The following is a 23,302-nucleotide window of genomic DNA, read 5'->3' on the forward strand; positions in this document are numbered from 1 at the left end:
AATCCAACCAAAGGTTAGGGTAGAGGATTCTGCATAGGAGACTGCTACCGGAAAAGGAATATTTACTTAGGGGATGACAGAGAGCTTGTCCCTGCCTGTTCTTATCGCTATTGTTCTGTGTATTTAAACCCTACACACGTCCATTCTTGCTGGTCACATAGTGACTCTCCTACCGCACAATCAATCCCAGGCAAGTCCAAGTAGCCTGATGAGAACAGAGGCTTATGCATGACTCAGTAGCAGAGCTCCTGAAGGTCAGGCAGTGGGGGTGGGCATTCATTTGCACATCTCTGACTCAGCCTGCCTTTCTGAGGGGGAAATAGCTGTGGGCAGCTGCAAAGCCATGCTCATCTCCCCACACTTGTCTCCTTGTACTGTGTGGATCGTGTATTCCCTGAATCCTTGGAGTTACACATTAGCTGTCTTGGTGTTCTCTGTTCGGCCAAGCTGTGAGATCAGGGTTTTCCTGTGCGTGTGCCTGTTTTGTTTTTGTTTTTGTTTTTTTTTTTTTTTGATTTTTCGAGACAGGGTTTCTCTGTGTAGCTTTGCGCCTTTCCTGGAACTCACTTGGTAGCCCAGGCTGGCCTCGAACTCACAGAGATCCGCCTGGCTCTGCCTCCCGAGTGCTGGGATTAAAGGCGTGCGCCACCACCGCCTGCGTGTGCCTGTTTTGTAAAAGTGAGAAAACACCCTCTGTGTAGCATCTCTTCTTCGTTGACAATGACACATGACGTTTGTGTACAATATTAGGGCATCCATCAGTTTGTCAGTACCATGGCAATACTACAGTGGTGATGGCTGTGGCTTATATTCCTTTATCTTTCCGTAGCCAGAACAGGATGCTCTTGCTGTCACAGGTTGAGTTCAGTGCTCCCTCCGGTCAGTCTTCTCCTTTGCAGATGAGGAAGGGCCACTTACTAAGCGCAGTTTTTAAACATACAGCATTTTGTCTCTTATATGCCTGACCCTATGTCTGAGGTTCACAGCTTACATGTGACTGCTGCTCCCTAGAGAGGCATACATGTGTAGATTGTAGGATTTATTTCTTTAGGAAGGCAACCATTTAGTGTAAGTTCAATGCTTCCCAAAATAACTTTGAAGAACTTTGCAAAGTGTAGAAAATTATTTGTCTATAATAGAGGCCAAGTTTATAGGCATATTAGATCTGGCCTGAGAAGTCAGAGGGCTAAGGCTTAATGTTTTTCTCATAGGTGGCTTTGTGCATATCTGTTAGAAAATGTAATGGTGGGAAGAACGACCCATCTCCACCTCCAGAAGCAGCCAATCCTTTGTCATACCTGGTCCTCTCCTCCCTTCCTCCAGCTCATGATACAAATACTCTTTGAAGTCTACATTTCTCATGAAACATTGTCCCAAGGATTTTTATATCAATTAAAGAAAAAGACTGCTCACTTAGAAGGGAAATTTGACTAGTTTTCATTTTTATTTTCTTAATGTTTTAGTGAGGGTTTGAAAATATTTCCTGTCTTTTTGTATTTCACCAAGTGGGTTTTCTGTTTTGTGCTTTCCGGATTTCAGATGTCCTGAATGACGCGATATTTGATGAGGATCACGATGAGATGGTGATTGTGAAGGACATAGATATGTTCTCCATGTGTGAACATCACCTCGTTCCATTTGTGGGAAGGGTAAGATTCTGCTTGTTGCCTAATCATTTAAGAATGTATAGTAAACATTTTAAATTAAAATTAGTTATATTTAAAACTGTCACCAATTCTTAATATTCTCTGTTTACAGTTTACATAGATATTCTTATTTTATCAATTTTGGCTAACCTAATAATTGGAAATTTCAGCTGGGTGGTGGTGGTGCACGCTTTTAATCCCAGCACTCTGGAGGCAGAGGCAGGCAGATCTCTGTGAGTTCCAGGACAGCCAGGACTACACAGAGAAACCTTGTCTTGTCTTGAAAAATCTTTTTTTTTTTTTTTAAGGACATTTAAAAAGAGAAGCAGCCAGGTGTAGTGGCGCACACCCATGACATTAGCACTCATGAGGGAGAAGCAGGATAGGGAGTTTGAGACCAGCCTGTGTTATATAGAGAGACCTTGTCTCAAAAACAAACAGAACAAAACCCAAAGATGTCCAGAACCAGACTTTCATCTTTAACACCATGTTAGTATATTGGGACAACGAGGTTAAAATTTAATCCTTTAAAGGTGGTTGTTGCAGCTCTGAAAAGTTTTGCTGTATTTTGAGTGAACTGTTTGATCTAAGATCCATATGTGCAGAGTGTGACATCATGACATGAGCAGGGATGACTGCAAAGTTTCTGGAGGCAGAGGTTATGGTATTAGTGGATTTAACTGGATTCTATCCCTTTTTATATTAGGAAAAGAGAATCCAATGCCAGATAGATAATAATAGTCATGCAGTTGTCATTCAACACACCTTTGAGAACATGTATGTTTACAACAAAGAAATGTCCTGTTAGGCCCACTATCATCATAGTTTAATTCTATTCTGACTTTCTGTTATTGATTTTCCAACAGAAGACTTGTAGGAAATAATATCAATATTTACCCATTATCTAAATTTAATAAGTACTAATATCTGCTTTGTCTTTTTGCTAAGATATTTTATTTTACTTTCTTATGATTGTAAAACATAGAAATAGCACAGCACACAAAGATATGTTTATTTTCATTGTAATACATTATTACATTGCACAAACTGCAGTTCAGCACTTGGTGAACACTTGTGTTTTCTTTTCTTGAAATTAAAAACATTATGGTTGCCAACTTTCTCTCGGTGCACATATGCATCATTTTTGTATGTAGGAGTGCAACTGTAAGATCATAAGTGTGTTGCAAGATATTTGACACCCCGAGACTGTGTTAATAATGTTAACTTTGAACCGGAGGGTAGAGCCAGGGACTAGTTGACAAGAATCAGTCATAGAGTATATGGAGGACCCAGGATATGGATAGAGAGGCACAGGAAGGAATAGGGAGGGACTTGGAGGTTCATGGGCTTTTTGGACTTCCTCTTCCATCTGGGAAGTGTAGAGAGAAGGTCAGCTGGTCACTCCTCCACTGTTTCTTTGATCTATCAGATTTTCACCCCAATATCTGACCTGAGTTTTTTTGGTAATAAGTGTGTCCATATTCACCTTACTCCCTGCTGACCTTTGGCTTTGCAAAGTGGTTGTACCAATTTGCTTTCCCAGAAGCATGTGGAAGTTATCAATATTTAATATTCTAACAGCATTTGCCACTTTCCTCTGAAGTTCAGTATTCAGTGTACTATCTATCTATCTATCTATCTATCTATCTATCTATCTATCTATCTCTGAACACTTTTATAAAGGAAAAAAGTTGAACATATAATAGCAGAAAGACTAGTATTATGGAGTTCCATGTTCCCATCAACCAGCACCAGCAGTTATCAATACAGGACCAATCATATTATACATAGCCACTCAATGGTACTACATTAAGTCCAATCTCAGATTTTATTTCTTCCATAATATCTTCTATTTTTCTGTAAAAGATAAGGATTAAAAAAAATTTTGGTAAGTTATCAATTAGCCTTTCAACAAATTAAAGAATGTATCATGCATTATGCATAGCACTAATTATTAATTGGCATTTCTGTGATATGTACCAAATCATGATAATAATTAACATGTATTTCTAAAATATTTTCTTACAAACCACCACAGAAATTAATAGTATGTCCTAAGTAGCATTAGTAACCCATGTCTAAGTTTTTCCAGCTCTTTCAGACAATTTTTAGTGTTGGTCTGTCTGAAGAAGGATCGAGCTAATATTCACATTAGGCCAGGTATGTAGAGACTCAGTGGTAGAATGCTTGCCTGGCATACATAAGGGCCTATGTGCAATCCTCAGTATTGAAAAGAAGATGAGAGAATCCTGTCTGTTTTTACATTGCATTTGGTATGTCTCCTGAGTGTTGTTTATTTTGGAATACCTCCACATCCTCCTATTGAAGAGCCAAAGCTGGTTACTCTACAGAGTGTCCAGTCTTCTGGATTTGTTCATGCAACCTCTGGATTACCAATAAATTAGATTTGTAGTATTAATTAGGCTGAACATTTCTGACCCAAGTAGTGTTTACAGAGTGCTGAAGGCTTCATATTATATCACACCAGGAGGCATGCAATGTCTGGCCATCTACAGTTAATATTGAGGGAACCTTTTTTGCTCATCCTTGCCTTTTATTGTGGGTGAGAAAGCTGGTCTGTTGTCCAAGATGATGGGAAGGATTAGTGGCCTGGCTGGGCTAGACTCAGGGCACTTTATCCTGTTCTCAGCCCTTCACTGTTGCGTTCTGCTGCCTTCTGTAATAATCCCTGTGTTTGTGCCACTTTGCTTTGTTTTTCCTGTCTATCAGGAAGACAGTGCTAAGTACTACTACATGGGCTCTATAAATGTATGATCAATATTAAGTGAACACGTGAAAACTGCTTCATGCTGGCATTTAGGATGCAGTTGTATTGGAACAAATTTGGCTGACTGCCAACAAATGACCTTTTACTTTATTAGTACTTTTAAAGGTATGTTTTCTCATACTTTAATTCTTGGCTCAAAAAGCAGTAACATTTACACCACAGCTATCCACCCACTGATAGATTTTAAGATGCTAGTGTTTCAGGTTGATCTCTGTGAGTTTGAGGCCAGTCTGGTTTACAGAGTGAGTTCCCGGACAGCCAGGGCTACACAGGGAAACCCTGTCTCGAAAAAACAAACAAACAAACAAACAAACAAAAAAAACAAGACAAGAGAACCTGGGTCATACGTTCATGTTCTTTAAGAGCTGTCGCATGGTGGGTGTCCTTTTTCTTCTGTCAGATGGTGGAGCTCTCCAGCAGCTTAGAAGGGACAACTAAGAGCAAAAGGACATGGAAACGACAGGGCAGTAGGGCTCTGTGTGACACATGGAATAGCGACATTTATATATAATTTCTGCCATCTAAAGGGGTCTCTTCTGATTACACCTTGATGTTATGGGGTCATCTCCCCCTTTGCCAAGTGTCTTTTTCTTAGAGGAAAGACTTTCAGATTTGAATCAAGAACTTACGTCATCAAGGAGCATTACAACTTTACTTTTGTCATTTCGGCAACAAGTCTTTTTTTTTTTAATTTCCTTTACTGCATTGGTTGAAGGTATCAGATCCCCTGGAACTAGAGTTACAGACAGTTGTGAGCTGCCATGTGGGTGCTGGAAATTGAACCCAGGTCCTCTGAAAGAGCAACCAGTGCTCTTACCTGCTGAGCCATCTCTCCAGCCCAAGTCTGTTCTTATATAGTTTCCTTTTACTGTCTTCATAATTTGAAAATATGTGTGGAACTGATTCACAAGTTTTAAAAATACATTGTTACAGTGATAAAATTACATGTATGTATGCTATGGTCTTCCTATACCCATTTGTGTTGTTACAAAAAAAAATGCTGTTCTTCATTTAGCTGATAATTTCTCTCTTCCATGAAGGTCCACATCGGTTACCTTCCCAACAAGCAAGTCCTTGGCCTCAGCAAACTTGCCAGGTAAGAATGAGCTAATAGAATTGTTCCTATCTGCTGAGACCCTCAAGATTTCCTACCTTCACCTCTGTGGATCTAACTTAGAAAGTAATACTGTAACTTAAAAATCAGTACTTGCATAGACAGCCCTATTTTCAAAACCAGAAACACTATGTCTCTGCCTTTTTCTCTTTCACTGCCTGTTCCTCTCTCCCCAGCCCATCATTGGCATATGAGCTCATAGCTTTCTCTGCAGAGTTTTCCCTAATTGGAAAAGATCCAAGATTACCCCCAGTCCAGCCCTGGGTCTTAAAGGGAGGTTAGTTAATGGTGAGGGGAGGAAACATGTGCATGGGTCTAACTGCACAATCTTTATATTTTGGGGGGCAGGGAATAGAAGAGCGTCTACATATATGGAGAACAGTGTCAAGTGTATTGTAGGAAATATAGGCAAAAGTCTATATAGGAAAAAAAAACCACACATCTAGAAGACTGGCTTTGGTTTTTTACTCACAGTAAGGCCTAGTCTTATGAAGACATGTCACATGCCTCCTACACTGATTCTCAGTGAATGCAAGTAGAGGCTTTTGCTTATCTCACTGTTGAAGATTTTCTGCCAGGTGTATTCTTTTATGCTCATGAACTGAACAGAAACAGCTAGAGACTACAAACTTCATATTAGTGAATTCTCTCCATTCACATGGGTGCTAGAAAGGGCTTGTGGTGATGCAGCCTTCATATATTCTTTATTGGGGTTTCCCTCCATTGTGAATCCTTCATGTTATCAACAGAACTGGACTGATGGATACTTTCCAACATTGCTGACACAGATAAGTTTTCTTTCTAGTGTGAGTACGTTCTGAAACATGAAATGATTCCCACCAGACAGAAATACCATGTAGCTAAGGAGTGTGGGAAAACCTCCACTGGTTATAATTCTTTCTATAATGTAACAGAATTTATACTGGAGAGAAACACTATGTGTAAGCAAATGAAAAAGAAAAAACAAAACCAAGTGAAAGATTTCCCACATTGCTGTACAATACGGTTTCTCTCTACTGCACACTCATTTATATATTGGGACGTTACTCATAAAACACATTCATGGGATTTCTGTCCACTGTGAACCCTTTCATGTGAATGAAAGAACTGGGACAAGTGAAGGGTTTCCCTTTTGCTTACACATAGTGTTTCTCTCCAGTATAAATTCTGTTACATTATAGAAAGAATTATAACCAGTGGAGGTTTTCCCACATTCCTTAGCTACATGGTATTTCTGTCTGGTGAGAATCATTTCATGTTTCAGAAGCACTGAGGATAACTGAGGGTTTCTCACTCTCCTTGCATTTATGTCTTCTGTCCGTGTTCCTGGTATTCATGGAACTGAATTTCAATGGGCATACTTAGGGATGAATGGCCAAGTGGGACTTCTGTACTCTCATTGTTCCTGTATGATTTTACATGAGGAGGAGTTTTCTTATTCACTGTGTGGTCTGGAGATCAGGTAAAGGTTGGTCTGTATGGATCACCTTTTTTGTGTTCTGAGTCTCTCTACCACTTCACTTTGTAGCTTTCTTCTAGGGTTTTTGTGGTATTTTCAGTGTTCTGGCCTTTCCATTATTTTCTATTTCCAAGCTTTTAGAGTGTTGTGGTATCTTAACCAGGACTCTTGGAGATCTCACAGTAATGGGAGCCAAGCCACTTGGGAGCTCTGTTAGTATGTGAACTGTGTGTTTTTAAACTTTTGGCAAACCTGCATATGGGGCTTTGGCTTCCACTTGCTTTTCTTGGCATCTGTGCCTTGTGTGTTTCTTGGGGTTCTGCAGGCTAGTCCATTCACTTCTCGATCATCTGCCTCCTCAGATACAGGTCATATCACCCTTTACTTTGTTTACTCTCATCTTTTTTTCCTTACATGTTCATGACTTCAAAAAACCATTTTTGAGCTGGGTGTGGTGGCACACACCTTTAATCCCATCACTCAAGAGGCAGAGGCAGGTAGATCTCTGTGAGTTCAAGGCCAGCCTGGTCTGCATAGTGAGTTTTAGGACAGCCGAGACTATATAGAAAGATCCTGTCTCAAAAAATAAAACAATAAAAAAAACTTTTTACTCCCACTTTTATTTGGGATTTGGGGAGAAGAGGTGATGTGTATACATGGTAATTTGTGTTTAACTGAAAGTCAGTGTGAGGTTTGTGTTCATATATCTCTGCTAGGCCCTATCCATCAGTGTTTTATTTCCCCTAAATGTCCTTTTGTGTTTTAATTTGGTTTTATGGAGTTAGTGAATCTTACATTATCTGGAGAAATACTGAGGTGTTTGTGTGTGTGCGTGTGTGCGTGTGTATGTGTGTGTGTGTGTGTGTGTGTGTGTGTGTGTGTGTGTAGAACCAAATGAAGTGGCAGGTAATGAATATGCAGTCATTGCATTTAAAGCTAAGTTTGAATCACTTGATTGAGGTTACAGTGACCTCAGTCACAATTGGAACAAATAAATCTCCATGACTGACTGTTGGCTTTGATGGGTTATAGTGAGATTTACCATAGTCCTGAAATGGTAGCCTTCATATTTTTCATTTCATTTTTGGAATCTACATAAACCTGTGGTGGTTTGAATGACAATGTTTCCAATAGGCTCATGTGTTTGAACACTTGGTCCCCAATTGTTGGTAATGTTTGGGGGATCTAGGATGCCTGGACTTGCTGAAGGAAGTATGTTAATGGGGTAGGGCTTTGAGGTTTCAAAAGTCTCACGCCATTTCCAGTGTGCTTTCTGTGCTTTGGGCTTTTGGTTTAAGACATGAGCTCTCAGATTACTGTTCCAGTTTCTGTGCCTTCCTGCTGCCATGCCTCCCCGCCAAGATGGCGATGGACTCTTATCCCTCTGCACCCAAAAGGCCAGACAAATCCTTCCTGTTATAAGTTGTCATGGTCATGGTGTTTTATCATAGCAACAGAAAAGTAAGAGCAGTCTTCCCCTAGTCACTTACTCCCAAATAATAGTAAAAACAAATTTATATCAACTGTGAATAATAGTACCATCAGCATGCTTATTGTACACCATCATAGGTCCAGTGTTCTAGTGTTCTTTTTTCCATAAAGAATGCTAACTCGGGGCTGGAAAGATGGCTCAGAGGTTAATAACACTGACTGCTCTTCCAGAGGTCCTGAGTTCAATTCCCAGCACCCACATGGTGGCTCACAACCATCTGTAATGATATCTGGTGCCCTCTTCTGTGTACATAATAAATAGATAAATCTTAAAAAAAAATGCTAACTCTATGCTTTTATCATGGAAATTCTGGCAAGTTTCTGTTGAAACTGTAACAGACTGTCTATACAGCGAAGATGAGTTGGGGGATGGCTTCCATACTTAAAAGAAGTTTCACAAAGCACTGTAAGCTTAGATGTGGTCTTTTTATTTCCCTCTCTTGGATGCTGAGGCTCAAGCCCAGGGCTTCATTCAGTCTAGGCAAGTTAATGGCTCTGCCACTGAGCCACACCCCCAAGACCCCTGAAGACCTTGATGACCATCCTCTAATCATGACTGACAGTATGAGCAATGGTTTCTAGGGTGATCCAGTGGGGTCATGGGATAAATGATGAGTCAGAGGCACAGGAGGACAGTCTTGATTCTGTCCTTTCCCAGTGAAAAGATCTTAAATAGTTAATTCTTCTGTGAAGCAGTACAAAGAAGCTGATTGTTCGTATAAGGATTTGCCATTGTGCTAATAGGATTAAAATTTAGGAATAAAACGGAGCACCAAACCAAGTCGTTGAGTGTGTGTTACTTTCATGTTTTGTAAAAAAAATTGAAAGAAAGAGTCTGTTAAAGAGAAAAGTCAACTGAGATGTTTATCCAACTGCCCATTTCTTTTAGGAAGTAAGAATGCTCAGAGAATGAGGAGTGATACAGAAAGCTACATCTTAGCAAAACCTTACTGTTCATTTTAATCTTGGGTGTGAAGTTTGTTGTGTGCTCACCTTTAAATGCATGACCTTTCTGTTCCCGTAAAGTCAAATATCAAGCAGGGAAGCCTTAAGTAACAGGAAGACACCAGAAGTGAGTTGGTTTGGTTCTAGGGGAAGTCTAGAGTAAACTCACATCAAATAGAAATTCTCTTTGTTGCTAAAAATCTGTTTGTTTTCTTACCTTAGAACAATTGAATGAATATAATCAAATCTTGAATTTGGAATCGTAGTTCCAGCCTTGGCTAACTTGTGCATTGAGTTACCTGGTGTGGAAGGGCTCTCTAGGCCAGCTACTGCCATGGCCAGAGAGAAGGAAGCAGCAGGAGAGTGAATGTGACAAGGTAGCTGTAGCCACAGAAATGTCCACCCTCATGCCCACGGTCCTGGGTTCATTCCAAAGTGCCCCAAACAGGTTTGCTTTGAACCTCTAAGTTCAGAGGAACCATGGTAACAGTGGTGTGCTGGTGCTAAGAGAGCCAGAGGCAGAGTGATGCACAGAATCCTAAACGGGGGAGACCTTCAAAGGTGTGGTCAATGCCTAGACCAAGGCAAATGAGAACATGGGGGAGAGGCATGCTGCAGTGTGTGCAGTCAGATTCGGTAACAGAAATAGGGGATTTAACTCACGGGTGATGCGGAGACACTGTAAAGTTGGTTTTGGCTACAAAAGGATTAAAAACTGTGACACTGTGCCCAACACTACAACTTTCTTCAAAAACATTTAAGCCTTGTTTATTTTTACTTTATGTCTGAGAATGTTGGGCCTGTATTTGTGTCTGTGTACTACACATATCCCCGGTGCCCATGGATGCCAGAGGAGGGCATCAGATCTTCAAGAACTGGAGTTATAGATGATTTTGAGCCACCATGTGGGTGCTGGGAACCAAACCCAGGTCCTTGACAAGACCAACAAGTGCTCTTAACCGCTAAGCAATCTTTCTGGCTCCTTAAAGAATTTTTTTAAAAAGTGTTTTGAAATTCCTTGACATCTTTTAGTTCCAAAAACCTAACTTTACTGGGCTTTAATCCCAGCAAGGCAGATTTCTGTGACTTCCAGGCCAGCCTGCTCTATCCAGCAAACTCTAGGCCAGCAAAGGCTACATAGTGAGAACCTGCCTCAAAAAACAAACAAACAAACAAAACAAAAAAAAAAACCCAACTTCTTTTTCAGGGCCACATTGCATTTCTTTGACTGATTCATTCCCTTGCCCAGCTTTTCACACAGGTGAGTATACTTGGCAGTTTGAGACTGTTGTCAAAATCAGGGAGCATTGGGTGATGTATTTCAATATATTATTTTTGCACACTTAATCTACCAACAAGATAAGTTACTAGAACAGAACTTTCTGGATTGAGGTAGCTGAAGTTTTGGTGTTGCTGAATTGTTCCCCAAAAGGTCACACCAATTTATCCCCTGATAGTAGATTAGGGGAGTATGCTTCTAACTCCACATGGTGACTCAAAACACTTTGAAATCTATACCAACAGATAAAGAAAAAGATGCTCTCTCTCTCTCTCTCTCTCTCTCTCTCTCTCTCTCTCTCTCTCTCTCTCTCTCTTACTTTTTTTCCTTGAGACAAAGTTTCTCTATGTAACAATCCTGTCTATGTTGGAACTCACAGACCAGGCTGGCTTTGAACTCACACAGATCCACCTGCCTCTGCCTCCCGAGTGCTGCGATTACAGGCATGTGCCACCATTGTCTGGCATTATCTATTTTTTTAAAACTATGATTCATTTCTTCTATCCCTACCCCATTTGTCATGCTGGGGACTGCACTTTGAGCCTTTTACATGCTAGACAAGCACTCTACCGCTGAGCTATCCCCAGCCCATTTTGAACTTCTTTAATTGCATAAGGTTGATTTTTTTTCCCCCAGAAAGGCTCTAATTTTCCATTGGTTTGCATACATGTTGTTGTTTTCCACATATGGGAGAGAACATGATACTTGGTTTTCTGTATATAATTTATTTCATTTAATATGATGACTTCCAATTTCATCTGTTTTCTTGCAAATGATAACATTGTAGTCTTCTTTAAGGTTGAATAATACTCTGTCATATATGTGTGTGTATACATATGAATATATACATATATATATATGTGTGTATACCCACATTGCATGTGTGTGTATACATATGAATATATACATATATATATGTATGTATGTATGTATGTACATGTGTATATCCACATTGCTTATGTCTGTTCCTCTGTTAACAGGCACCTAGGCTTATTCCATAACTTGGCTATTACAAATAGTTCCATGATAAACGTGGTATAGAGGTATCTCTCTTGTATATTGGTGTCTTTCCTAGCTGGATCGTATTGTGTGTGTGGAATTTCTGAGAGACTTCCATTCTGTCCTACATCGTGGATGTAGTAGTCAGCATACCCATTGACATTGTGTAAGGGTCCTTATTTCCCTACATCTGTCTAAGGCTTTACTTTTGTCGTTGTTTTTCTGATCATAGCCATTCTGATTAGAAGAAGAGGGAATCTCCTTGTAGTTTTGATCTCGATTTCCTTAATGGTTTTCCTTTTTATCACTAAGTTCTACAGCTCTTTAACTTTTCACATGTGTCAATGCTTTTCATCTGTCTCTTGATTTTGCTTTACAGGTTTTTGTTTGTTGGTATTTGCTTTTTGTTTTTGAGACAGGCTCTTGCTGTCATAACTAAGGGTAGCCTCACACTGTGTAACTGGGGCTGGCCTTGAACTTGGAATCCTCCTGACTCAGCCTTGGAGTGCTGAGACTACAGGCCTGCACTGCTGTGCCTGGCTCTGCAGTATTCTGTTTCCACAAAGAAACTTTATAAACTGTTCTCTGGTCACAAGCTCTGTACTAGTTTGTATGGCTTCAGGCTTTATTTTATGTTCAAATCTTTGTTACATCTTGATGTATTTGGGGCCAGGAATGAGAAAGAAGCCGTTCATTGCTCCTGGATGCTCCTTGCCTCCTCCAGCTCCCGTCTTCTGCCTGGCATGTCCTTGCTGCTGCCCTCTGCTGAGCCTCCCTCCTCTTCCTCCTGGATTGTCTATGAAGGTCCTGACTCTACTCTGCCTCTTCTAAGGGTCCTTGAATCTGGTCATGAGTGCTGCTTCAGTGTAGATTTAATTATGCCGTCCCTTTTGTGACTGTCCATTGATTTTAAGACAAAGTTAAAGATCTTTGGAATAATTGAGAGAACTGAAGTTACAAGTCCAAACATTGAAAATACTGAATCAGAGATTCCTGACTGAGGGGATCCATGATAATATTTAGGAATGAGACAACATAGCAAAAGGTTACCTTAAAAGCCTCAAAAACTTCTTGTTCTTCTTGAGGCAGGGTCTTACTTGTAGTTCAGGCTGGCCTAGAATTCATGGCAGTCCTCTTATATCAGCCTCCTGAGTGCTGGGATGGCAGGGCTCAGTCACCATGTTCAACAAGAGTTTAAAAAGCATTATAAATGGGTTTTCAAAGATGAGGCAAGAATGCAGTACGTTGGAAGCCAGGAGAGCTGCACATGAAAATGACGACAGAGGACGTCAGATTAATGTTTCGGTAAAGGAGAGTCAGAGCTGTTCAGTTTTGTGAGTAGTCCTCCTTGTTGACTAACCAAAATAACCACTCACTTTTGATGTATTAATAAATTCACAGAATGGTGTGGAGGTGCATACCTTTAATCCCAGCACTCAGGCAGGAAGAGCTCTATGAGTTCAAGGCCAGCCTGGTCTATGTAATGAGTTTCAGGGCAGGCAGGGTTACAAAGAAACACATTCTCTCAAAAAAGCCAAGAAGAATTCATAGAAGAACCTGTAAGGTTGCCTGAGTAAAGTGATGATGTCACCTAGTCCTGATAACATAGCCTGATGAGACTTGGTAATAGTTACAGATTGAGCTCATTTACAAATATAGTTGCACAAATTCTGAATGTAAAAACTTTACTCTAACATGTTAGTTACACTGCTGTTTTCAGACCCAACGAGCCTCATTCTTATTTAAGTGCTTTACACTAACATCAACAACCACTCTCACAGAGGTATGGTGAATGAGGTTGTGGATGACTGCCTGGTCCTGTGTATGGGCGGTCACGCTTTGGGGATGCATAATCACCTGCAGTGAGAATGTGTAGGACTTAGTGCCTAGCCGTAGTCTGTCCACAGGGCACATCAGAGGAAGGCTGTGATCCTTGATTAGGAAGAGCGGGAAGAAGCACCCACAGGTTCATGTTCCCAAAGCCCTGGGCAGCTTTCAAAAGGCCCAAAGCAGGTGGTGCAGTTGATGGGGATGGAGAGAGGGCTCTGTCCCACAGTCTCTAAATATTTCAGTACTTTACAAGTCCAAGTTTTCTTTACAAATCCAACATCTCTTTAAAAGTTCAACGTCTCTCAACTGTGGACTCTGGTTGGAAAAAAAAATCAAAAACTAGATAAATACTTTCATACTTTAAGAGAGAAGAACCCGGGTACAAGCAGGGCACAACCAGGGCACAAGCAGGGCACAGGTCCATTCAGGTCAAACCAAAGCACAGTACAGCAGTGTGAAGTTCAGTGTCAGGTATCTGGGACTCACATCTAATGGACCTCAGAGGCTTGAGCAGCTCCATCCATCCTCCATCCATCCACTCCACAGCACACATGTGAGTCTAACAGGCCCTGTGGCTCCACTCTGCAGCTGCTGCTGTCCTTGGTGGTCATCCTGTGGTACCGGCGTCTCCAAAATGCTGGGGTCTCTGTTGAGGCTGGGCTGCACTTTCACCAATGGCCTCCTGTGCTCCTTTCTTCAGGGACTCTGACCCTGCTACTCAGTGCCAAGCCTCAACTTCTCTCCATGACCTTTTCAACCCCAATCCTGGGGCTTCTACTGCAACTGAGGCTACACCTTCATCAGTGGCCTCTCCTGGCCTCTCAGTGCCGAGCCTCAGCTGCCCTCCATGACCCTTTCATGCCTTCAAAACCAGTAGCACGTGGGAGACTCCTACACATGACCAAGTTCGGCTGCCAGCACGAGATGCAGCCTCGGGCCCGTCTGGATTACGGCTTCTGTGTGCTGACCCTGAGGAAACACTCTCAGGACATTTCCCTCAATGATGCTGGTCTCTTCTGAATCACAACTCATTCTTCAGCCCTGGCTGACCTGTGTGGATTGTCTCTGCAAAGTAAAGGTTTCACTTCAGTGGGTCTAGTCTCTTGTTGGTCACAGCTGATTCTTCAACTCCAGCTTACTAGACACTATAGATTCTTAATTCAAAATATCACATGAATGGCCCCGATAGACACAGATTCATTCTGAAACCTCACAAACTTGGCTTCTATTGTCTGCATCATTGTCAACATTGTCTTCGAAGTTCCCACAACAGCTCAAGAGACACTGAATAGTCACTGGCTTTTCCAGGTCAAAGTTCCTAAATCCTTCACAAGCCTCCTATAACAACATGGTCATGTCTGTCACAGTAATAGTCCACTCTCTGGGACCAGTTTTGGTCTTTCTTAGGACTACTACTGCTGTGATAACACACCATAACCAAAAGCAAATTGGGGAGGAATGGGTTTATTTCATCTTAGAACTTTTATGTTATACCCTATCACCTAAGGAAGTCAGGGCAGGGACTCAAGGCATGCACCTAGAAGCAGGAACGGAAGCAGAGACTGTGGAGGACCTTGCTTAATGACTTGTTCCCCATGACCTGCTCAATCTGTTTTCTTATTACTACCCTGGACCACCTGCCCAAAGATGGCACTGCCTGTAATGAGCTGGACCCTCCAACATCAACCATTAATCAAGGAAATGCCCTATAGACTTGCCTACAGGCCAAACTTGTGGGGACATTTTCTCAATTATGATTCTCTCTTCCCAGCTCTATGTTTATATCAAGTTTTTCCCAGCTATACCCATGTTCATATCAAGTTAATAAAAATCAAAGAGCACACATGCTTCTTACTTGAAAAACAACTAAATTAATAGTTATAAGCTCTCTGAGCACAGGGAACATGTTTGCCACATAACCACATAGGTATTCAATAAAGATCTACATGAATGATGTACCCTCTGCCTCCCAGTCCTGGGAATGGAACCCAAGGCCTTGTACATACTAGGCAAGTGCTCTACCACTGATCTATACATCCAGTCATATAGATGGTCCTCTTGATATGAAAGCAACTCATCACTAGAAATAGGCAAGCACTTTAGGTGATTTTAAAAATGTCAGAGACAGTCCTGTTAAAGTGTAGAGTGGAACATGGACACCCAATGTTACCACCATTTGCCTAATATTACATCCTCAATTCTACTTAAGGAAAAGAAATGCTAAAAAGAGCTTTTGACTATAAATTAATGACATCTCCTACTTATTTGATAAACTAATCACCTAAAAAAAACACTGTCAGAAGTAATATATACAAAAATTTAGCTCAGTAGCTCCTGTCTCTGGTTTTAAAAAACTACTCTTTTTGCTCAAACTAAAACAATATCCTATATCTTCAACATTTTAAACTACTGGGCCTAAGAATCAGAGTGCTTCTTGCCATGAAGGGTCCCCAGATTGGGCGGTAAACTTGATGGTATTCCTGCAACTGAGTGTATCCATGATAGCTAAAAAGGAACAATTTGCCAGAGGGGTGTGTGTGTGTGTGTGTGTGTGTGTGTGTGTGTGTGTGTGTGTGAGAGAGAGAGAGAGAGAGAGAGAGAGAGAGAGAGAGAGAGAGAGAGAGAGAGAGAGATATGTCTCATAGAAGAAGTGACTCTTAGATGGAGGGGTGTGTGTGTGTGTGATGATAAAATGTCTCATAGAAGAAGTGACTCTTAGATGGAGGTGTGTGTGTGTGTGTGTGTGTGTGTGATAAAATGTCTCATAGAAGAAGTGACTCTTAGATGGAATTCAAACCATGAGCAATCAGTAATGCTTTAAAGCAAAGGTCTGTATCTGACTCACCACCTTCACGTGGGCTATCCTCTCTGCCACCTGGCAGGTCTCATTGTCAGGCCAGAGCCTCTCGTGTATTTAGGAGAGCATTAATCCTGTGAAATACTTATATAAACCTTCATAAAGAAATTCCTGAAGAAATCAAATCTGCTATAATCTGATTACTGTAATAGATTTAGCTGGTTCAGTAGTTGGCCTACTATTAATTAACAAATGCCTTTTTATTTTTAACTTGAACTTTAAGCTTTGATAAGACAATATGATTAATTAGAGCGCTCGAGACTTAGCCTGAAATTGACGAGCAGGGAGCATCAAGGCTTGTTACTCCTCTGTAATTACGTTTTTCCTGAGCGAATGCTGCACTAGAACTTACTAGTACTCCCTGTCTCTCTTCCGAGACAGAGGAAGCAGAGCCGAGGTGTGACTGGTGGTCTCTGCTTGAATGTGTCTCTCCCTTCTTCCCATAAGCCTCCCTCCTGCCTGCATTCCCCCATTGCTGCCACAGAGTCCCTTTTCTCTCACGAGGAAGGTTTGCCAAATTCATTTCAAGTGTGTGACTAACTGAAACGATTCTTTCTTTTCTAGGATTGTAGAAATCTATAGTAGAAGACTACAAGGTAAATATTTACAATCCTCAGTTACAGAAAACATTTCCCTTTAGAACAAAGACCCTTACTCTGTTAGAAGTGTAATAAATGCAAAGGTCAGAAATGGAGCCCTCCGAGGGAAGTACAAGAGAGTCTGTTTAAACCTGTAGAGGAAGCCCTGTCATGCTTTTCTATCCCTACTATGTGTATGCACGCATCAACAATAACAAATCAGACCGTACCCATTTGAACAAGGATGGACTCATATGTGATCCGCCTCACTTCCCTCCCATTCCCCTTTCACTTAACACATGTTGAACAACCCCCACACCTCACACCCCTAACCATGTCGTTCACTTCTGTGGCTGTTTCAAATTCCATTGTGTGAACTAATCCGCTAGCCAGTCTCTCCCCTGGTAGACATTTGGGGATTTTTGTCAGTTTTCCGACATTGGCACAATTCTCAGAAATGTATTCAAAGACAAGCTGTTTTTGTCAGCATAAGAAATTGAATTATTTAGGTTCCAACACTGGATTTCAACAGTCCAGCAGTTAGCTTCCATACTAACTCTGCTGAAATGTAATTAATTCTTCACTCCACTCTACATCAATGGAGATGCTTGTGAGCCGGTATTGGTTTTCTTGATGCACACAGAAGAGATACTTGCTGCTCAAGTCCCTCCCCTGCAGAGGTACTGGGGGGCCAGGGGTCTCCCCAGGACCTATAGTGCTTGTGAGGACACAGACCTGGGACTTCTTCAAGACTTAGCAGATAGAATGATCATGAAGAAAGCTGGCATGTCTTAGATGTTAAATCCCACAGACATCTGCTTTGTAAGATCACAAATCTTCCAGCTGTTTGTGTCTGGCTTTTCAACCCAGCTCTCTGTCACACTCCACAGTTCAAGAGCGCCTCACCAAACAAATTGCGGTGGCCATCACAGAAGCCTTGCAGCCTGCTGGTGTCGGGGTAGTGATTGAAGCAACGTAAGTCCAAACCGCCTTTGATAATGTCTTAGTGGTACCAGCATCGACCTCCACCTCTAGTGCCGTCCAGCTTCTCTAGGACAAGCAAGGAACACTTACTGCTGCTGGTGGCCCCCGCCCTCAGCTTCTCTAGGACAAGCAAGGATCACTTGCTGCTGCTGGTGGCCCCCACCCACAGGCCTGCAGCTGCTTTTCTCCGTCCTCACTGTGGTGCTGACCGAGGAGCCAGGGGATCGAAAGGGGATTTTTGTTTTGTTTTCAGTCTTCTTTGAATCCTGTGTACATGTGTGCCGGTGGTGTTTGTGGAGGCCATAGGTAGAGTTGCAGGTAGTTGTAAGCCTCTTGAAATAGGTCCTAGGAACCAAACTCGGGTCATTTGATGTCCCTTAATCACTGAGCCATCTCTCCAGCCCCTGGTTTTTGTTTTTCCCTTTTGTGAGAACTTTGGAGCTCTTGGGAGTCGTGTGTATCATTGTAAAATTCTGTGTGTGCAGTCAGTATTTTTGTGTCTTGCCTTTTTCCTTAGCTTTTTTCTTTTGTGAGTGCACATTTGCCAAATAGAAAAAAAAAGTAAGAATTGGTACAAAGGGCACTGAAGACACTGTTTTTAAAAAGAACAGATATTTTCTATTTTTCAATTTAACTGTTAACTGAGATTTTAGTAAACACGGAAACAATCTGCTGATGATCTACAGCATGGTATCTTGATAGCTGTAAGGCTGCACTGTTTAGATTGGGGTTAACTGTCCCTATTCCGCAGACACTCATCATCCTCTCTAAGGAAAGCAATTCAAAAGCCTCCTCCTGCTTTTGAAGTAATGCAAACACCGTTGTCATCTCCACTCACCGGACTCTGCGGCAGCAGGTCAGGATTCTCACTGGGTTTAGCTGTGACTTCAAGCCCATCTACCCAGCTCGGTGCTTCTGGCCTCTGGGAAGCACTGTTGCTGTTCTGTTCCATGAGGTCACCTCCCTCAGATCCCACATCGGAGTGCGAGATTTCTGTGTCTGCCTTATTTCACTCCTGTCAGGATCTGCAGACACTCTTGAAGCTGGAGTGAGTTATGAGAATTCCTCGATTGTGTAGACAGTTCTCCCCACGCTATGGAGTCCCCGAGCTCGGCCCTGTCTTTGCTGTCCAGCTCCACCATGTTGCTTAGACACACTGACCACTTTTACCTTCATTCTGCTGGCAAGCTTAGTGTCCTTGAGTATTTATCTCTCAAGACACTGTCGTTGGCACGGTGCCATTGTGGTCCCAAGGGTGGATCAAGCATGATTTCTGAATCTCTTTTGATTTAGAACTTTTGTGCTTCTTCAACCAGGAAGAACATTTGGCTTTTCCCTTCTGATTAGACTCAACTGCAAATAGGAATAAAAGCTGTATGACATAAAATGATTCAAGAAAATGCTTAATGTTTTTCTAAGAAGGGATGTTTTGACAAGGTTGATAACGGTGAACTGGAGTTAGTCTTTGTCCTGCTTTTTATTTACTGAAAATAAGACAGCACTGTCTATGCCTTTCAACCTGCCCTGTCGTCTTGTTTTATAGACACATGTGTATGGTCATGCGAGGCGTGCAGAAAATGAACAGCAAGACTGTCACCAGCACCATGCTGGGGGTGTTCCGGGAAGACCCGAAGACTCGGGAAGAGTTCCTCACGCTCATCAGGAGCTGAATGAACTTCGGTGTGCACATAGGACCTGGTTCGCAGACCCCACTGCTACCGGCGTTATCTGTCTCAATCATGCATTCCAGTTTCAATTGGTACAGATGTGGATTTTGTTCCTCACCATGAATTGTATTTAATAATTATTTATAGGTATGTCCAATAAAAGTAATTAACTAAGGGGTGAGCATTCTGCTTTTCTTCTTACCACCTCCTCAGTGGCCATGTTTAAAGTGAGCTGCCGAGAGTACGGGTTCTCCACATTGACCACTGCCATCAGATCCCCCAGGATGCTGTCAAGGAGGAGAACTCATGCATTGCTCGAAATCATAGCTGACTCATTAGCGGAGGGCACTGGACATTCAAGGGGCTGTGGCCTCTGCGCCATCTTCTCACCTCCAGCGGACACAGCAGAATGCGGAAGGACGTGCTGGGGACAGTGGCTGTACAGAGAGCATTGCTCCCTGCATTCCAACACCACAGACTCCTCTCTGCTTTGGTCATGTGTGTGAAACCACCAGTGACGTTTTACTCTGGATGTAGTTATTAACTGTCTGCCTGTCACATTAGTCTCTGAGGGAAGGTGGCGGGACAGTTGTCTTAACTTTGCTAGGAGTTAAAAAGGCACCCTCTATATTTTAAGTTTGGAGGAGATGGAATTCATTCCTGGCGTCAGCATCCATGGATGTAGAGGGTTGACTCTGTGCCTTGAGGAGAATATTGCACCCTTTGGAGTGTAGGTACTTTTTCCATCGTTTAGGAAAAGCCGTTACTTCATAAGTTTATAAGTGCCAACTCCGCACATAACTAGCCCTTGTCGATTTCCTGTTAGAAGGTCTTGTGAGTTTGTTTTGTCTATTCCGAGGAGATGCTTTCAAGGCATTTTCAAAAACTCTTATGAAGTGTTTTTCTAAATATTTTCAGGATCTTTTGCAACTGCCTATCCTGTCTGCTCTGTAGACTCTTAGCTCCTCAGAACTGGAAGGAGCATGGACTGGGCTGAGGGAGGCCTGCATGGGGGCTGTGCCCACGGCACCGGCCAATCCACGCTGCTGCTGCTGCTGCTGCTGCTGCTGCTGCTGCTGCTGGCGTCTGTGCGGATGCACTGGGGACTTTGGTCTCGTTTCTTTCTTGTGGGTGTGTGTCTTGTCTTCGGAACAAGTGGGTTCGGATGGTGAAGCTGTTCAGAAGCTTGGCTTCTTACCACTTACTTTCAGTATCCTCCACGGGGGCAGCGTGGGCCAAGTGAAAGCGCAGCATCCAGCTCCCCCACCCCCACACACACACATGAGCATGGCTGTTCCATGACAAGGTCTCCCACTGGCTGACACAGTGCTCTCTCCATGTGTCCACTGCCGCTTGGACACTCATCAGCTTATGATGAAGTAAGATGACAGAGCTGGCTTTTTATTATTATTATTATTATTATTATTATTATTATTATTATTATTTTATCTTTACCTTTCCCTGGCACTTTCTATATTTAGAATTTCTAAAGTACAGTCGGGTTGATTTGGAGTTCCCTTTCAAATCTAACCTGATTACAATGTCAGCCCACTTACTATTCAGACATTTCTAGGTAGAATGCTAAGTATTCAACTCATGTTTGGTATTTTCAAATAAAACAAAACTAATGTGAATTGACTTATAGGACCAAAGAAATTGTTCGCCATACCTTCATCTTTTGGGGGTGATCATTTATATCCCTTCTGAATGCCTCTGTTGGCTCATTCCCTAGAAGTTCTTAACAAAGAGCCTGACATGGCCACAGGCTAGTCTCCTCAGTACCTGCTAAGTGACAACCTTGTCTGTCTCACTCTGGTCTGTAGTGCTTCAAAATTCCTTTTCACATCCCTGACTCTGAGTCCATCTGGGGGATTTTTAAGAAGCTGATGTATTTACATGTACTGTTCAATTACATGGTTTGGATTTTCTGTATGTGTATGTATGTACCTGAAGTTGGTTCTATTTAAATGATTAAAGTATTATAATTTTGTTCCTGTGAATGCTTCTTTTTCTATCACCAGTATAAATATAGCGTATCAATTAATTTGATTGTTTTGGTCCCGTTTAGCTAAAATACCCATCACGAAGGTGAAGGCTTTGTTTATCCAGTAAAGTGTGAGAGTCTACATCTCCATGAATATGTGGTGTGAAGCTCTGATAGTTCCTCTTTGGTGTATGATGGTGTTACTAACTCCAGCCTCTTGCTGGTATTGGGGAGTGGGGGAGGTCTGGGGCAGGTGCAGCCTCCTGGGGACAGGCACTGCTCCTGTGTGAGACGCTGATGAGGAAGGAAGGTGGCCAGGGCAGGAAGTGCACACGGTGAGTGAGATGCAAAGGGTTTTCCTGGCTTTTTTTTCTGCTCTGTGTCCGGGTCCATGTGTCCTCTTACTCATGGTCTTCCATATTGCTCTCCCCGACAGTGGCTCCAGCCCTCACTGGTTGTCTGTGTGTCTAGGTGCCAGGCACTGGACTTACAATACCCTGCAGATGTTGAGTGTTCAATCTTGCCATTCTGTGGAATGCTCACTGGTATAAAATAACTCCCAAAACAAAGTTCCAGGTGTCAAAACTGAAATGCTCAACTCAGCCCAATCTGTTGGCCCTGAGATTTTTCTCTGAAGCATGTATAAGTCCTTGGTCACCCAAAGTTGAAAGAAAAGCTTTCCAGAGACAATGTATGCCTTTAGTCCCTGTGCAAACTAGGCAGAGGCAAGTGTATTTCTGTGACTCCAGGGACATCCAGGGGCTTCACAGTGAGACCCCCTGTCTCAAAACCAAAATCAAAACAAGGTTTTCTACCAACCTATTATGACGGGCATGGGTCTTTCACAGGCAGGGAGAAGAGGAAGCCTTAGGAGATGAGTTCAAGGGGAAGTGAATCTGTAACTACCATACTTTCCCCAGAGAAAACTGGCTTGTTTTATTTTTTGTTATTGTGCAAAATAAAACATGTACAGCAGTAGAGACTCTAGCATATGAACCCCACATACCTCTTCCAGCTTCTGACATCTTGTGTATAATGGTTACACCTACCATCCCTACTGGACTGTTGCAAGACAATTCCCAGGCACTGTTTTTCCTCCTCCTCTCCTTCCTTTTTCTTCCTTTCTTCTTCCTCTTCCTTCTCTTCCTTCCCTCCTCCTCTGTATAGAATATTATTTTAAGGTGTGTTACTTTTGTTTATGTTGCATTTGTTTAACTTTGTAAAGCTGTGTTACTGTGCCTGTCTAAAACACCTGATGGTCTAATAAAGAGCTGAATGGCCAATAGGGAGGCAGGCAGAGAGTATAAATAGAAGGAGAAATCTGGGAGAAAGAGAAGTAGTCAGAGATGGGGGAGGACTCCAAGGGCCAGCCACCCAGCTACACAGCCAGCCATGGAGTAAAAGTAAGATTTATAGAAGTAAGAGAATGGGAAAAGCCCAGAGGCAAAAAGTAGATGGGATAATTTAAGATAAGAAAAGCTGGCTAGAAACAAGCCAAGCTAAGGCCAGGCATTTGTAATTAAGAATAAGCCTCTGTGTGATTTATTTGGGAGCTGGTAGTTGGCCCCCTCAAAGAGTAAAAACCCCCAACAACACTCTTCCTTTCTTCCTCCTGCTTCCTTCTTCTCTTTCCTTCTTCCTCTTCCTCCTCTTTTTTTTTTTCCTCCTTGCCCTCCTTTCT

General features: G+C 42.2%; 1 protein-coding gene across 1 annotated transcript in view; it reads left to right on the forward strand.

Annotated features, from left to right (window-relative positions):
- Gch1 (GTP cyclohydrolase 1) overlaps positions 1–19,826 on the forward strand; it is a 36,303-nt gene extending 16,477 nt beyond the window's left edge. Inside the window, exons 2-6 of the mRNA XM_059274503.1 lie at positions 1,540–1,649; positions 5,475–5,530; positions 16,973–17,004; positions 17,877–17,961; positions 19,514–19,826. Of these exons, the coding sequence (XP_059130486.1) occupies positions 1,540–1,649; positions 5,475–5,530; positions 16,973–17,004; positions 17,877–17,961; positions 19,514–19,640 (410 nt within the window). The 3' untranslated portion in view covers positions 19,641–19,826. The remainder of the gene's footprint in view (positions 1–1,539; positions 1,650–5,474; positions 5,531–16,972; positions 17,005–17,876; positions 17,962–19,513) is intronic.
- Positions 19,827–23,302: the final 3,476 nt, after the last annotated feature.

The sequence above is a fragment of the Peromyscus eremicus genome, chromosome 9 (genome assembly GCF_949786415.1).
Source record: "Peromyscus eremicus chromosome 9, PerEre_H2_v1, whole genome shotgun sequence".
Taxonomy (NCBI): Eukaryota; Metazoa; Chordata; class Mammalia; order Rodentia; family Cricetidae; genus Peromyscus; species Peromyscus eremicus.